The sequence below is a fragment of the Penaeus chinensis genome, chromosome 29, assembly GCF_019202785.1.
Source record: "Penaeus chinensis breed Huanghai No. 1 chromosome 29, ASM1920278v2, whole genome shotgun sequence".
NCBI classification, from domain to species: Eukaryota; Metazoa; Arthropoda; class Malacostraca; order Decapoda; family Penaeidae; genus Penaeus; species Penaeus chinensis.
Genome location: NC_061847.1, coordinates 16,233,021 through 16,246,828, shown reverse-complemented (window position 1 = coordinate 16,246,828; position 13,808 = coordinate 16,233,021). Strand labels below are relative to the sequence as shown.

At 51.7% G+C, this 13,808-nt stretch overlaps 1 protein-coding gene across 1 annotated transcript; it reads right to left on the bottom strand.

Annotated features, from left to right (window-relative positions):
* Window positions 1-3,071: 3,071 nt before the first annotated feature.
* On the bottom strand, window positions 3,072-4,357 carry LOC125040386 (topoisomerase I damage affected protein 7-like). The gene is made up of 2 exons (XM_047634941.1): window positions 4,151-4,357; window positions 3,072-3,617 (listed from the first exon to the last, which is right to left on the bottom strand). Exons 1-2 carry the CDS (start codon window positions 4,355-4,357, stop codon window positions 3,072-3,074), a joined length of 753 nt encoding a protein of 250 aa, XP_047490897.1.
* Between the last annotated feature and the right edge of the window lie 9,451 nt (window positions 4,358-13,808).

Here is a 13,808-nt window from a genome sequence, read left to right as displayed (position 1 = left end):
GACGGATGGCTTATGTTCGGGTACCGAGTAGGTTGCTGAGATACGGCAGGGACGTTACAGACTCAGATAGTATGACTGGAGCGCCGCTCTTGAGTGGGACGCTTACAGGCGTATGTATCTCCGGCAGTTGGGACGATGGGGGTGGGAACGATGCGCGTGGGAGGGACAGTAGAGTGCCGTGGTATGTGGATAGTGGTGATGCTATGATGTGTGAGTGTGAAAGATTAGACCATTCCGAGGAGAGCATGGCGACTGGATCTACCGTAGTGGATATGCGGACGTGAGATCTGGCACATTACGACCAGGAGACGTGGGTCGGTCCATGAGCTTGGGGAACTTGATTGGAAGATGGTAGATTATGATGTGTGGAGAACGCGAGAGAGTGGGTGTCGTGAGGTATGTCGCGAAGGGTAGATGTTATGACACCCAGTATGAATGAATAGCGGGGGGAGGTGGGGAGTGTTTCGGTTGGGGATAGCCGTTGAGAAGGGACCGGGGATTGACGGGAGGGGATGGAACGGCGGAGGCGGTAAGTAAGTAGACTAGGGAGGAGGGTATAAGGCTGGCTATGTGAATTGTGTAGGATACTGATAGTAGCATTTGAGTTGAGGGCTTCGTACCTGGTGATCAGAGGTGCGGCGGAGTGGGGAGTAGACGTGGTTGGGTAGAGCCTCGGGACTGGGACGTAGAGACGAGCGGTCATTAGTTGGGATTCAAGCGAGGGCGAGAGGCGATAGTTATTGAGACGATGAGTGGGACAGAAGAGCATAGAGAGGTGATGTAGGTCGAGAATTAATGGTGCCGTTATGCATGAGTAGAGGGGTTGATTGCTGAGCGAGGGTGATTTTGATGGAAGGGAGAGATAGGGAGGTAGGTGTCTGGGATTGGATTTTAGGTGTAGGTAAGATTGTGCAGCGTTGGATATGATCGAGACTGCGGAGGTGGTAGGAATGGGAGATCGAGGGTGCGGGTGACGGAGTGGGCCGACAGCTGGATTGGGTGGGGGGATCGGGCTACTAGCCAAGGGCACGGAGGTGAGATGCTCCACTAGGGGGAGGGAGAGGGTTGGGTGGTCTGAATGGATGGATTGAGAGGCGAGTGGAGGGGAGTTAATTGGGGCAGGGGGAGAGTTGAATGAGATACGGTGTCTCCGAGTTGGAGGTGTGAGTAGTCTACCAACCACTGATACGATAGGATAGGGGCGGGTGGTGGTGTACGCGGAGAATGGAGAGAATGAGGATGGGTGGGTTTGGAGAGCAGAGTGATCAAGGTATGGATAAGGAGTGGTGTACACGGACGGGGTTTGAGTAAGGTCGTGAGTCCGAGATGAGGAGGAGGAGGGGGGACGCTAATGGGGGATGTTGAGGGATTATCGAAACTGGTTATCCGCCTCTGTGCGTTGACTTTGGTGATGTAAGGGTTGTGTTTCGGGCTAGTGGTCGTGGAGTTAGTGTTCCTGATGATTGAGTGCGCGATCTGTAGAATGTATTATTGAGGGGGAAATCTGGGCGACGTATTACTATTCCGGTTTTGAGATTGAGGGGACGTGGACTGGAAGAGGTGGATAGATGATGGGCACGACGTGGGTGGATGAGATGATAGGGGATGAGAGTCGTGACGAGATAGACCGTGGGGCAGGGATGGATCAAAGGGGGGCGATGTGATGGGTCAGATGGGCGTTTTCGAGGATTGGGAGAGTGTTTTTATGTCGTGAGGACTTTAGAGAGGTGGGTGGGGGGAGTGACGGTGATGGGAGAGAATAGTGAATTTGATGGAGAGTTGACGGGCTATCGAGGGGAGGGAATGATAATCGAGGCGGACGCGAGAAGAGAAAGAGACAAGACATAAGCGAGAGCGTAGGGGAGCGTATCAGACCTGTATTGTAGGGGTGTTGAACGGTAGATCGTTGACTCGGTTGAATCCGAACCCGGGGAAGGTAATAACAGATCGGAGGGCGGTGGGATTGTAGCCAGTTGGGACTTGGAGCGACTTCGAGATGGCAGACTTGGACGAAGGATTAGAGGGATGAGTGCAGAAAGCGAGAGAGGGTTTTAGGCTGCAGGTGATTAAGGGGTGATACGAGGGAAAGATCCATTGGGTGAGGACGATGGCGGTGATGTGTTGTTAGTTGATTCTCTGTATAGTCTGGGTAAGAGGTAGTTGGGAGTCTGGAGTTAACTATCGTTTGGTGGTACATTGTTCTGAGTGGGAGTGGTAGATGGGGGGGTTATTAAGCGTGGTGAGGCATAGAGTGAGTATGTATGAGCTGTTGCTGTAAGATGTGAAGATGTGTGGTGGCTCGCGATTATTGATGGAAACTCAGATTCGTTGTGAGAGAGAACAGATGGTTGGCGCGCAGGAGGGGAGGACGAGATAGGAAAGTGATGGAGTTAGTAGAGACGGTTGGACGGACCCGGGGTGGTTGATGTTACCGGACATGTCTTGGAATGTCGGTCATAGGGAAGGCTAGGTGCAGAGGAGTCGCGAGATAAATAAGTTATCCGGGGGGTAAGTGAAGATGAGAAGGTACGGAGGTTGGGGAGGGTAGCGGGCTCTTCGGCGATGAGGATGAGAGGTGGTTTAGTAGAGCGGATGAGGACGAGAGGGCGACTCTGGGATCGAAATTCACGCGTGGATGACTGAGGGGAGTACATCGGCGATAAGGAGGGTGAGTTAGTTGTAGTAGATGCTGGCAGGGAAGCAAGGTATGTGTGCAGTGGAGGAGGACATACTGTTGGGACGGGTGAGTTGGATCAATGATAGGGAATGCGAGGGGAGTGATGACGAACCGTTGAGGAATGAGAGGGGAAGAGATGTCAATTGGGACCGTATGAGGAGGAGGGTGTGGGTGGATTGAATTGCCTGGGCCAGCACTATGGACCTGGTGGACGACGGTGAAGAGTGGAGGGGCCGGTCTCACTTAGAAGTCATTATGATCAGCGGGAGTTCTCTAGACCGAGGACCGATGGATGATTTTAATCGACCGGTTGAAATTGTGTTGAAGAAGTTAGGAGACTGAGTTGGTGAGGGATAGGAGGAGCGTAGGAGGGAGAAGGGGGGGATCTGATGAGTTAAGCGAGGTATCTGGCTTCGAAGATGTAGGAGTGAGATGAGGAATCCATCGTATGGCTATGGGGAGACGAGTGGGTGAGAGTGACGGATTTTATGCTATATTGGATATGAATATTTCGGAGAGATGATAATGCAAGGGTAAATATGAATTGATGAGACCCGAGGTGGAGTAGGGTAGTGGGTTGAGACGACGACGGAAAGATGCAGAGGAGATTTGAGGAGCGTGAAAGGGTAGCAGATTCGAGTGACGCGAGGTTGAGGAGCATGTAGGGATGGTTTTCCAGCGAAATCTGGGTTGGGGTGACGAGAAGAGTGTATATGGGGCCAGGCTTATGATTGGGACAGGCGGGGGTGAAGATGATGGAGCGAGTAGTGGACCTGATGATCTTGTTCGGGAGGTGTCGGATTTTAGTAGCAGAGGTGCGCAGGAGCAACGAGGAGGGCTGGAGGATCGCCCCCGAGTGGCCTGAGTCTCTGGGGGTGATGATCGAGATGACGGGTGGGGATGGTAGAGGAGAGTAGTAAGTTATCGGATGTGACCCGCTCTGGAGTGGTTATGGAGAGGGAGAACCTCGGAGGATTGGACGTGTTTTATCGTCATCTGCGTGAGATACGGTGAAGAGTAGGATGAGTTAGGATCAGAGATGTGGAGTAAGGGCGTTAGGACCTAATTGTGAGGTGAAATCTGCGTATGTGCGGATAAGAGAGCTCGAACCATCTAGTAGGGGGACCGTTAGCTCGGAGAAGAAAGATCTGTAGATGAGGGTGAACGTCTTGACCTAGAGTGTAGAGAGAGACCGCCTTAGCGATTGGTCGGGATGGTAAGTGCTCTAGGTAGACTGGGTAGTTGGTATAGGCATTCAGATGGACAAGGAACTATGAGCGAGATAGATGCTTGAGATAGAAGATGTGCTCGTTGTGAGAGACGGGAGCCGGAGTGTCGGGAGTGTTGTGGCGAAGTTGGTACGGATTGGAATGAGAGATTGCAGTAGATTCAATTGACGGTAGGGAGATGAGCGACGAGGCCGAGAGACCGGGGCACAGCGCCGGGGAGTTGCGGGGGGGTAAATCCGAATACTGAGATCCGGGTAGTGTGGGTAGTGAGTGTCCGGTCTCTGTTTGTTAATGTATTATGACATGAGAGAGTATGAGTGTGGTGAATTTTCTCTGGAGACTTGAGAGGGGTATGCATTGATGAGAGTGTCATCGAGGGAACATGCGGGTGAAGTGAGGCTAAGAGGGAGGGACGATTCAGCCGAGAGGCCGTGGGAGGTGATGGCGGCATAGCGAGAGTGGCGGAGGGTGAGGCTTGTCGAGGCACTTAGGTTATGGAGGAAGAGATGTAGGGCTGATGAAGTGATCGATGCGAGAGTTGCGACAGAAGAGGTCGATGGGAGCGGGGGGCGGGAGGGCGGTCAGTTGGATCTTGGATTGATATCGGTAGACGGACTGGCTAAGATCATTGATCGGGAGTATGTGTTTGGACCGATAGAGCCAGCGGAGAGGATGACAGAGGATGCTACTGGGGGTGAGACGACTTGGGAATCGGACACACACGTGGTGCGACTTGCACCATAACGTCTGAATTTTACGGACGCTGTGATAGAGACAGACGGGAGGGGGTTGGTCGTTGACGCAATGGGTTGTGAGGTCGGGTTCTTGCAACGGGTAAAGGTAACAGGAATTAGTGACTCTGGCATTGATGTGGATGGACCGGCGCCGTGTGTGGGGGCGATGTGGCATCCTGGCCGGGAGTATGAGTGGTTTCGCTAGGTGAGAGGGGTGGGCTAGGGTCCGGATCGCTGGGCGGATCGTGGGGATGGGGTATGCGAGGGTAGGCGGCGTGTGGACGCTTTGAGATGAGGGGGGAGGGATGGCGGTAGAGGTGTGGGACTGGTCTTGAGAACGCGACTCGGATTGGTTCTCTGAGAGGCGAGGGAGACGGGTCGGGGGTTAGGAGATGTATGAGAGTTGGAAGGTCGGGGGGGCAATGGGGTGGGTGCGACGGTTGCGACCGATGAGGATGGGGGATGAACACTGATTTTACGAGGCCTTGTGACTGTTGTGTTTGCACTTGAGTGGGGTGGTTAGGGTCGTGTATGGAGGGTCCTGGAGATGGACGGAGGGGGGTTGGTGTGGAGGGAGGGAGTTGCGGGGTATGGGATTATATGACGGGGGGGCGAGAGGGAGTAAAGGATTTGGGGGGAGCAGGGTGAGGGAGAGAAACGTAGTACGAGAGCAGAAGTCGAGAGTGTCGGGGAATGAGGGCGGGTACGGAGTCGTCTATTAGGTGGAGGGGAAGTGTGGGTCGTGGAGTGTTAAGCGGTGTTGTGGGATACGTTATCGGGAGGAGAGTGCGAGTGTGGGAGACGATTATGATGATGGGCGAGGTGTAGGGAGGATGGCGTGAGCGGGATCGGTATCGGTAGTAGTGGGCTGAGGTGGTGCTGGGGGGGGGGGTCTTAGAGTGGAGGATGAGGAGGATATGGGATCGTGTGAGAATGGATAGGGTGGTAAGGGCGGGGGGGGGGGGGGGGTGAGGCGAGTCGATCGTGGGGTGGTGACGGGGAGGGAGAGGTAGTGGGGGGGGGGGGGGGGGGGGGCGGGGGGGTGGTGGGAGCCGCGAGGACCTGAATGGGGATGAGGGGAGAGGAGAAGTGAGCGGTCCTGGGGGCCGTGAGAGAGGGGGGGAAGGGGGGGCGATGTAATGTGAGAAAAGAAGAGGGAGAGGGAAGGAGGGGAATGGCGAAGGGAAATGAAGGAGGAGAACGAGATGGGCAAGAGGGAGCAGAGGTAAAGGAAGAAGAATGGATGAGAGGGGGATTAGGGTGGGGGTGAAAGGGGCTGGATCTAGAAAAAGGAATGGGGGGATATTGGGGGGCCGAGGGCATAATAGAAGAGAAATTAGAAAAAGGAGGTTAAGAGTGGAGAGAAAAAGAAAGGATAGAGAGAGACGGGGGCAGGGAGATGAAGAGCTGTTGGAGGTGGATTGGATGAAAGATGGGAAACTAAAATAGATGGGAAGGAGAAAAGAGGGGGATGCGGTAGTGATGTGAGAAGAGAGGAAAAATAAAGTAGAATGAAAATGAGGGAAGAAGAGGTGGTTTCCTCAGAGAGATAAAGTGAAAGAGTGCGTAATGACCTGGGAGAGATGTGAGATCCAGTGAGAAAAAAAGAAGACTGTAAAAAAGAAAAAAAGGGAGTAATTAGAGAAAGAGTAAAAAAATAAAATATTGAAAAGGTTGCTTGAAAAAGTAAAAAGTGGGAAAAATGCTAGTAGACAAAAAAAGAGAGAAAAAATAAATTAGAGGCCCGTGGAGGGGGGTAGAAGAAAAAACAATGAGGTTGGAGAGCGGGAGGTAGATAGAAAAATCAATTAATAGAAGGAGTGAAAAGAGTTAAGTTATCATGAGGAAATCGAGTTGAGTTGGGCCAGAGACTTGAAAATGGTATTTTATTGTTGAGGGGGATGGGGGGAGTGATGGGAATAGTGGCGGGGGGGGGGGTGGTGCGTGGTGGTGGGCGGGTAGAGTGGGAGTGGAGGACAGAGAGAGTGAGGAGGGGGTGGGGTCGTTCGCGGGTGTGTGGGGCGTGAAGCGAATCACCGGTGATTGTGTGTTGGTGGGGTGCGACTTTATAGGTTACGGTGAGGTGTGGGATACGGTAATGGTGTTCGTGGGGTGATGTGGGAAGGTAGAGAAATGGACTGGTGGGTGGGGACGTTGGCGCGTGTACGTAGGTGGGTGCGGTTGATTTGTCAGTTGTTCGTCGAATGGGGGTGGGGTGAGGTTGTGTGGAGGGTCGGTTTTGGTTGGAGAGTCAGTGGAGGTTTACTGTGGGGGTTTGGAAGGCCCTACGTTGGTGGTAGGGCGTATGTTTTGATGTAGATGTGTTCTTTATGCAATGTTGCGCTAGTGGAGAGTAGAGAGTCCGGAGGCGTTTATTGTTGTGGTTGGATTGGATTGTGGGTTGTAAGTGGAGTCGGTGGTTAGTGGGTGTACATTGTATGTGATGGTTTAGATTCAGGAAAAGAAGTTATATGTGTACAGGTGTTTGAGGGAGTGTGAGGGAGTAGTGGTTGCTCGGGAGTGAGAACTCAGAGATGACTTGGGAGGGATGGTAAAGTGGAGGTGGTTCGTAGTAAGCTCGACGGGATTGGGAGTTGAGGGGGGATTTGTTGGTTAGTTAGTGGTCCTGTAGGTGGGTTTGTGATAGGGGGCCGAGGCGGGGGGGGGGGGGCAGGATGTTATCTTGGGAAGTCGTGTCGAAGTTGAGGTGGATAGGTCTGCCTTTGAGTCGATGTGTGGCGCGTGTATTAGAGGGTGGAGGTTAGTATATGGAGTGTGCGGAGAGTAGGTATGTTGTTCAGAGGGTAGGGTCGAAAGACGTGGCGGTAGACATTGGGATGTACCAGACTGTTAGAGGTGTGGAGAGGGAGAGAGTAGATTGCCGAGGGTTTGGTACTCGTTACGTAGTGGGGTTGAGATGTTTGTGTTGTGGGTGTCGATAGGTGTATATGGATGTCTAGTTTTGTGTGTGGTGATAGGTAGTCGTGTGTTAGTGTATCGTAGTGGCGGTGTATTGTAGCTGTGTTGGGGGAAGAGAGGGAAATCGGAGAGTGGGTTGACTGTGGTAGTCGGGTGAGTGGGGTGAGGGTGGATTTTGGAGAGGTGGGAATAGGTTGTGGAGGGAGGTGGGATTGGTGATTTCTGGCGTATGGCAGTTTGGTGCGTGGATGAGGGAGAGTAGAGGAGAAACCAGGTGGAGCGTAGCGTAGTGGTGAGTGTGAGAATTGTTATCGAGAGAGGGAAGTAAATTGGGGAGATAGTTGGGTTAAAGTTGGACAGCAAGAGATAGTGCATATTGGAGGATGTGGTGGTGGGGAGGTACTAGACCTCCCTGGTGAGAGGAGATGAGTCGAGAGGGGGAGACGACAGGAGATCGGGGCGGGCGTAAGTAGAACCGGATTAGGGACTCCAGGAGTAGAGTGAGAGTGACGGTAAGGACGGAGTTAGGGTAAGGTCAGGGAGGGCTTAGGACTGGGTAGTTGGGGGGATAAGAGGAGCGAGGGGTCCGGTAATGAGGTGAGAGTGCAAGCGTGAGGCCGGAGGGTTCGGTGGATTCGGAGAGAGATGAGAGACGGAGAATCGGTGACAGAAGAGAGAGAGGAGGGGGATGAGAGGAGAGAGTCGCAGGCAGGGGAGAGAAGTAGGAGGAGGGGGTGGGCTTTGGGGCAGTGCGGTCTTGCGGTGGTAGTTTTGTGCCGGTGGTGGATGTCGTCGGGGGGGTGTTTTCGTTGGGTGTGAATGGGACGGGGTAGGTGCCTATACGCTCCTTGCGTAGCATCGTGACTTGGCGAGGCGCGTATGGGGCGTGTTGTGGTGCGGTCCTCGAGCTTTGCTCGTTAGGTCTGTGCGGACGGTGGGAGGGGTGAAAGAGATAGGAGAGAGGAGGGAGAGAATGAAGGGGGAAGAATGGTAGGGGAGAAAAGGCGGAAAGGGAGAAAGAAGGGAAAGAGACTATGAGAGATGTGAGGGTGGAGGAATGAGAGGAGTGGATGATGAGATTAGAGAGGGGATGGAAAAGGACCGAGAAGAGATGAGATGAGAGGGAGGGGGAGTGAGGTAGGGATGGACGTATGGATGGAGCTACGAAACGGCGGTAGAAGGTGAGGGGCAATGTGTGAGTGAGCAGGTATGAGTGAATCCAGAGATTAGAGACATGGATTGAGAGTAGTTGTTCGGGGGGTGTGAGTGAGATAGACGGCACGGATGCGATGGGAGGATGGGGAGGGTGAAGCGGTTTGAGAACCCGAGTGCAATGAAAATGTACAGGACCAACAGGATATGTATTCTTTACTCATGAGGTGATTGAGCATCAATGATTTTATAACTTTCTTCTGTGTACCTCTCCTCTGGGGGGGTGGTCGTCTTACTATCTTTATACTTATTTACCTTTATCGATCGCATTTCCAGTGTTTGATTTCACCAGGAGTGCCACCGCACAACGTTTACATCCACAGTTACCCCTGACCGCTTCGGGTTCCGTTTAAATATAATTTCCTATAATAAGTTTTTCGTAATTTTGGCCTCAAGGAAAAATGCAAAAGATGTTTTCTATTTCGTGAATACCCTAAGGGGCACACGCACTCCCACTAAGAAGTGGAAGTTACGAGGGCTTACTTGATGTGTTAGACGGGTTTTTATAGAAGGTCTGGAGAGGTGTGTTTTTCCTGATAAACAGATAAATGCCAACATTCCTGGTACTTTACGTCATGCGGTTCCTGATTAACCGCCTTGTGGGGGGGGTAGTAGTTTTCATGTGAATGATCATATATATGGGTAGTTGATTGAGAATAAGATGTATCATGATTATGTTTTTTCCCATAGAAAGTATTCATATCTATATTTTCATGTTCAGTGCGTATCTGTCTTCTGTCTCTTCTGTGCTCAGCTTTCGTTTAGACATTATATATTTATATATATGTAAGGTGTTTTAGTGTATTGGTGAAGGGGTGAGGGGTTTTTGTGTATGTGCTTGGATGGATGTGTGTATTCAGTTCGTTGGGTTCGTCGTGTGTGAGCATGTTCTATGGAAAATAAGAACATCCTCCTACGAGGCCTATGCGCCTGAATGCATTGGACCGAAGGTCGCGGTCTGGAAAAAGAACACCCGATAATGCTTTCCTCTTTCTTCGGCTTCCGCTTGCTCTTGTTTTCGGAGAGACATTTGGTATGTTCTCCCTCCTTTCTTCGTTTTGTTTTGTGTTTTTTTTTTACATTCCTCTTGGTTAACTTTAGCTGTGTACTTCAAATGTAGCAACGGTTGATGTGGCACTTATTCCCTCTCTTTCATCTTCTTTTTCCTGGTAGGTTTGTTGGTCGTTATCTTCCCTCCTGGCCGCCCTTGCTTGCTCCTCCTGCTTTCTTCTCACCTTGCGCCTTTCACTTTTCCCATCCACAGCGCACCCAAGCGCCCCCTTTTCGCTCCTGCCCTCGGCTCGCAGCCGGGGCGCGCCTGCGGCAGTCGCGCTCCTCCGGGGGCTACCCTCCTTACTTCCTCTTGCCTCCTCCTCCTGCCCTGGCCGTCCGTACGCGCGGCCTCGCTACCTGTCCTCCTCCCTGACATACCGGGTCCTCCCTCCCCGCTCCCTCCTTTACCTCCTGCTACTCCCTGCGCCTCCCCGTGGCCCGCCCAGTGCGGTTCGCCTGCGGGTGGGGCTGGCCCTTATGGGGCGGGGGTTCTCGACACACGCCCTCCACTCTAGGGGACGGGAGCTGTTTCGAACTCCTCCTCGCCCTGACGCCCGCTCCGTCTCCGACCTCCTCGCTCATGCCTCCCCCTCCGTCTCCGCCCCCCGTCACGCTCCAACTCAGCTCCCGCTCGCTCCCGTTTCCTCATGGCGCCGCTCCTTCCCGCCCCCCGGCTCCCCCGTACCCCCCGGGCCCCCCCCCCGCTCGCCGCCGGCCCCGGCCTGGGGGCGGGTCGTGTCGCTCACCCCCCCCCTCGGGGCCGGCGCGGGGGTCTCGACCCCTGCCGCCTGGCAGAGCCTCGCGCACCGTCCCCGCGCGCCCGCCGGCACCTCCTCCCCGTCGGCGCTCGTCCGACATGGGGCCAGACGCTGTGCCTACTCCTGGTCCTCCGGCCTCCCTCCTTTGACTCCTGTGTCCGCATGCCTCCTCTGCTCGCCCCTCCTCCCTCCCTCCTCCTCATCTGCCTCCTATCCGCCCCTGCGCTCCTCCCCTCCCCATACACCTCTCCTGCCTCCCGTCCCTCCCCCCTGGCCTCCTCCTAACCTCCGGCCTCCTCCTCGGCGCTCCTCTCCTACGCGCCCTCGCCCTCCCTTCCCTCCCTCCCCACCTTCTCTTCGCGGCCTCTCCTCCTCCCTACCCTCCGCTCCCTGCCGTTCTCCTCCTCGCTCCTCCCTCCTCCCCACTTCCCCCTCCTCCCGGCTTGTCCCCCTCCTCCTCCCGCCTCTTTCCGTACTCCCTCCTCCTCCCTCCTTCATCCTCCTCCTCCCTCCTACCCTCCTCCCTCCCTTCCTCCTCCTCCTGCCCGTCTCCTCGCCCGGCCTCCTCCCCCGTTACACTCCTCCGTCCTCCCCTCCCCTCCCCCTCCCCCTCCCTCCGAACTCCCGTCTGCGATACTCCTCCCTCCCTCCCTCCCGGCCATCGCCACCTCCTCCTCCTCCTCCTGCTCCTTGGCCCCTTCCTGCGTCCTTCCCACCCCTCCCCTCCAGTGTAAACCATACTCAGACGAGACGAAGGCGATGGCGAAGAGAGGGCGGCGAAGGGCGAAGACGAAGACGAAGACGAAGGCGAAGACGAAAGCGAAGACGATGGCGAAGGCGAAGACGAAGACGAAGACGAAGGCGAAGGCGAAGGCGAAGGCGAAGACGAAGACGAAGGCGAAGACGAAGGCGAAGACGAAGACGAAGACGAAGGCGAAGACGAAGGCGAAGACGAAGGCGAAGACGAAGGCGAAGGCGGAAGACCGGATCGGAAGTCTTCTACCGGAGCGAACCTTGGGACGGCCGCTAGCTCGTGGGAGGCCGTGGCGCTGCGTCCGTGCGTCCGTGGCTCCGACCCTGGGCTGTCTGTCCCCGCTGCTGGGTTGGAGTCCTTTTGTGAGCTCCCGAAGGACGTGAGATCGGCGCCCCGCTTTGCCTCCGTATTTTTTTGTTATTATTATTATTGTCTCTTGGCCTATCTTTTTTTTTTTTTTTTTTTTTTCTATTTTGCCTTGTCTTCTCTCTTTCTTTTTTTTTTTTTTTTTTCTAAGTTATCTTGTATTCTCTCTTCTTTGTTCTCCTTCTGTTTTGTATTATTTTCTCTCTCCTTCTTCTTCAAGTTTGACTTATTTTCTCTCTCCTTTTCTTCTTCTGTTTTGTCTTTTACGTTTTTCTTTTCTATTTTTCTCCTTTCCTTAGACTTTGCTTTTCTTCCTCGTACTTTTCCCTGTCGTTTCGTTGTTTTCTCTTCTATTTCCTTATTTCTTTCTTCATATATTTACTCTTTCTCCCATCTATTTAGTTTCTCCTTATTCCATTATTTCTACCAACTCATTTCTATTCCCCCATTCATATTCTATAATCCCTTTCGCTCTTCCTTATTTTCCCCACTTCCTCTTTCTTTATTTGAAATACACTTTAATCCTGACAGTTTTATCCCCCCCCCCTCGCCCCGCCCCGCCCCCCCCCCCCCCTCGCCCCGCCCAGCCCCCCTCGCCCCGCCCCGCCCCCCACGCCCCCCTCGCAAGGAGACAGCAGAGGCGGAGAGGATTCCCGAGAGGCGGCTGCTTGCTCTCCTGCCTTAAGTAGTACATCTCTGCTGTCAGCCGTATATCCTCATGTATGCGTGATGTCTACACTCGTTTGTGTGTGTGTGTGTGTGTGTGTGTGTGTTTACATAAATATATTCGTATATATATATATATATATATATATATATATATATATATATATATACATATATATATACACACACACATCTATCTATCTACCTATCTATCTGTCTATCTATCTATCTATCTATCTATCTATATCTATATCTATCTATCTATATATATATGCATCTATATATATATATATATATATATATATATATATATATATATATATATATATATATATATATATATATATATATATATGTATATACATATCTCATCCTATATAATGAACTCCATTCATTTCTGGATTTTTGTCAGGCCATTGCTATTTGGCTGTAAAGCACGTCCTGTTGCAATATCCTTAACCGTGTTCTGTTGCACTTCCACGACACCTTTGCAATAAGATTTCTTTTTCTCTTTTTTTCGTAAAAGCGTACCATTTGATTTTTATTTATATTTTTCAGTATGATTTGGTGCATGCCAATACCCTATCCTATTTTCTCCTATTTTGCCTTCTCTTTTCTCTCCTTTTTTCTCCTATTTTGCCTTCTCTTCTCTCTCCTTTTCTCTTCTTTTTTGCCTTCTCTTCTCTCTCCTTTTCTCTCCTATTTTGCCTTCTCTTCTCTCTCCTTTTCTCTTCTTTTTTGCCTTCTCTTCTCTCTCCTTTCTTCCTCTATTTTGCCTTCTCTTCTCTCTCCCTTTTCTCTCCTATTTTGCCTTCTCTTCTCTCTCCTTTTTTCTCCTATTTTGTCTTCTCTTCTCTCTCCTTTTTTCCTCTATTTTGCCTTCTCTTCTCTCTCCTTTTTTCTCCTTTTTTTGCCTTCTCTTCTCTCTCCCTTTTTCTCCTATTTTGCCTTCTCTTCTCTCTCCTTTTTTCCTCTATTTTGCCTTCTCTTCTCTCTCCGTTTTTCTCCTATTTTGCCTTCTCTTCTCTCTTCTTTTTTCCTCTATTTTGCCTTCTCTTCTCTCTCCTTTTTTCTCCTATTTTGCCTTCTCTTCTCTCTCCTTTTTTCCTCTATTTTGCCTTCTCTTCTCTCTCCTTTTTTCCTCTATTTTGCCTTCTCTTCTCTCTCCTTTTTTCCTCTATTTTGCCTTCTCTTCTCTCTCCTTTTTTCCTCTATTTTGCCCTTGGCTGCTTCCCAATCCAACATCCTTGAGAGTCTACGAATTGATATAATTTTCAATATTCTACATACGCCAAAGAGTGCATTTTTTGATCGATAGTTATCATGTAAAATATTCTTAACATTACGCCGGTTAACCATTTTTATTTGAAGGCGAAAGCGGTTTCTTTTCATACCTAACGTTTAAATCTTAGTCAAAGAATGAATATTCATTTTGTTAGT

Coding starts and splice junctions, on each gene's coding strand:
- LOC125040386 (XM_047634941.1), bottom strand. CDS start 4,357: ATGCCGCCATCACCTCCCACGGCCTCTCGGCTGAATCGTCCCTCCCTC. Junction 3,618..4,150: donor CCCACACTACCCGGATCTCA/GTATTCGGATTT, acceptor TAACCACTCCAG/AGCGGGTCACATCCGATAAC.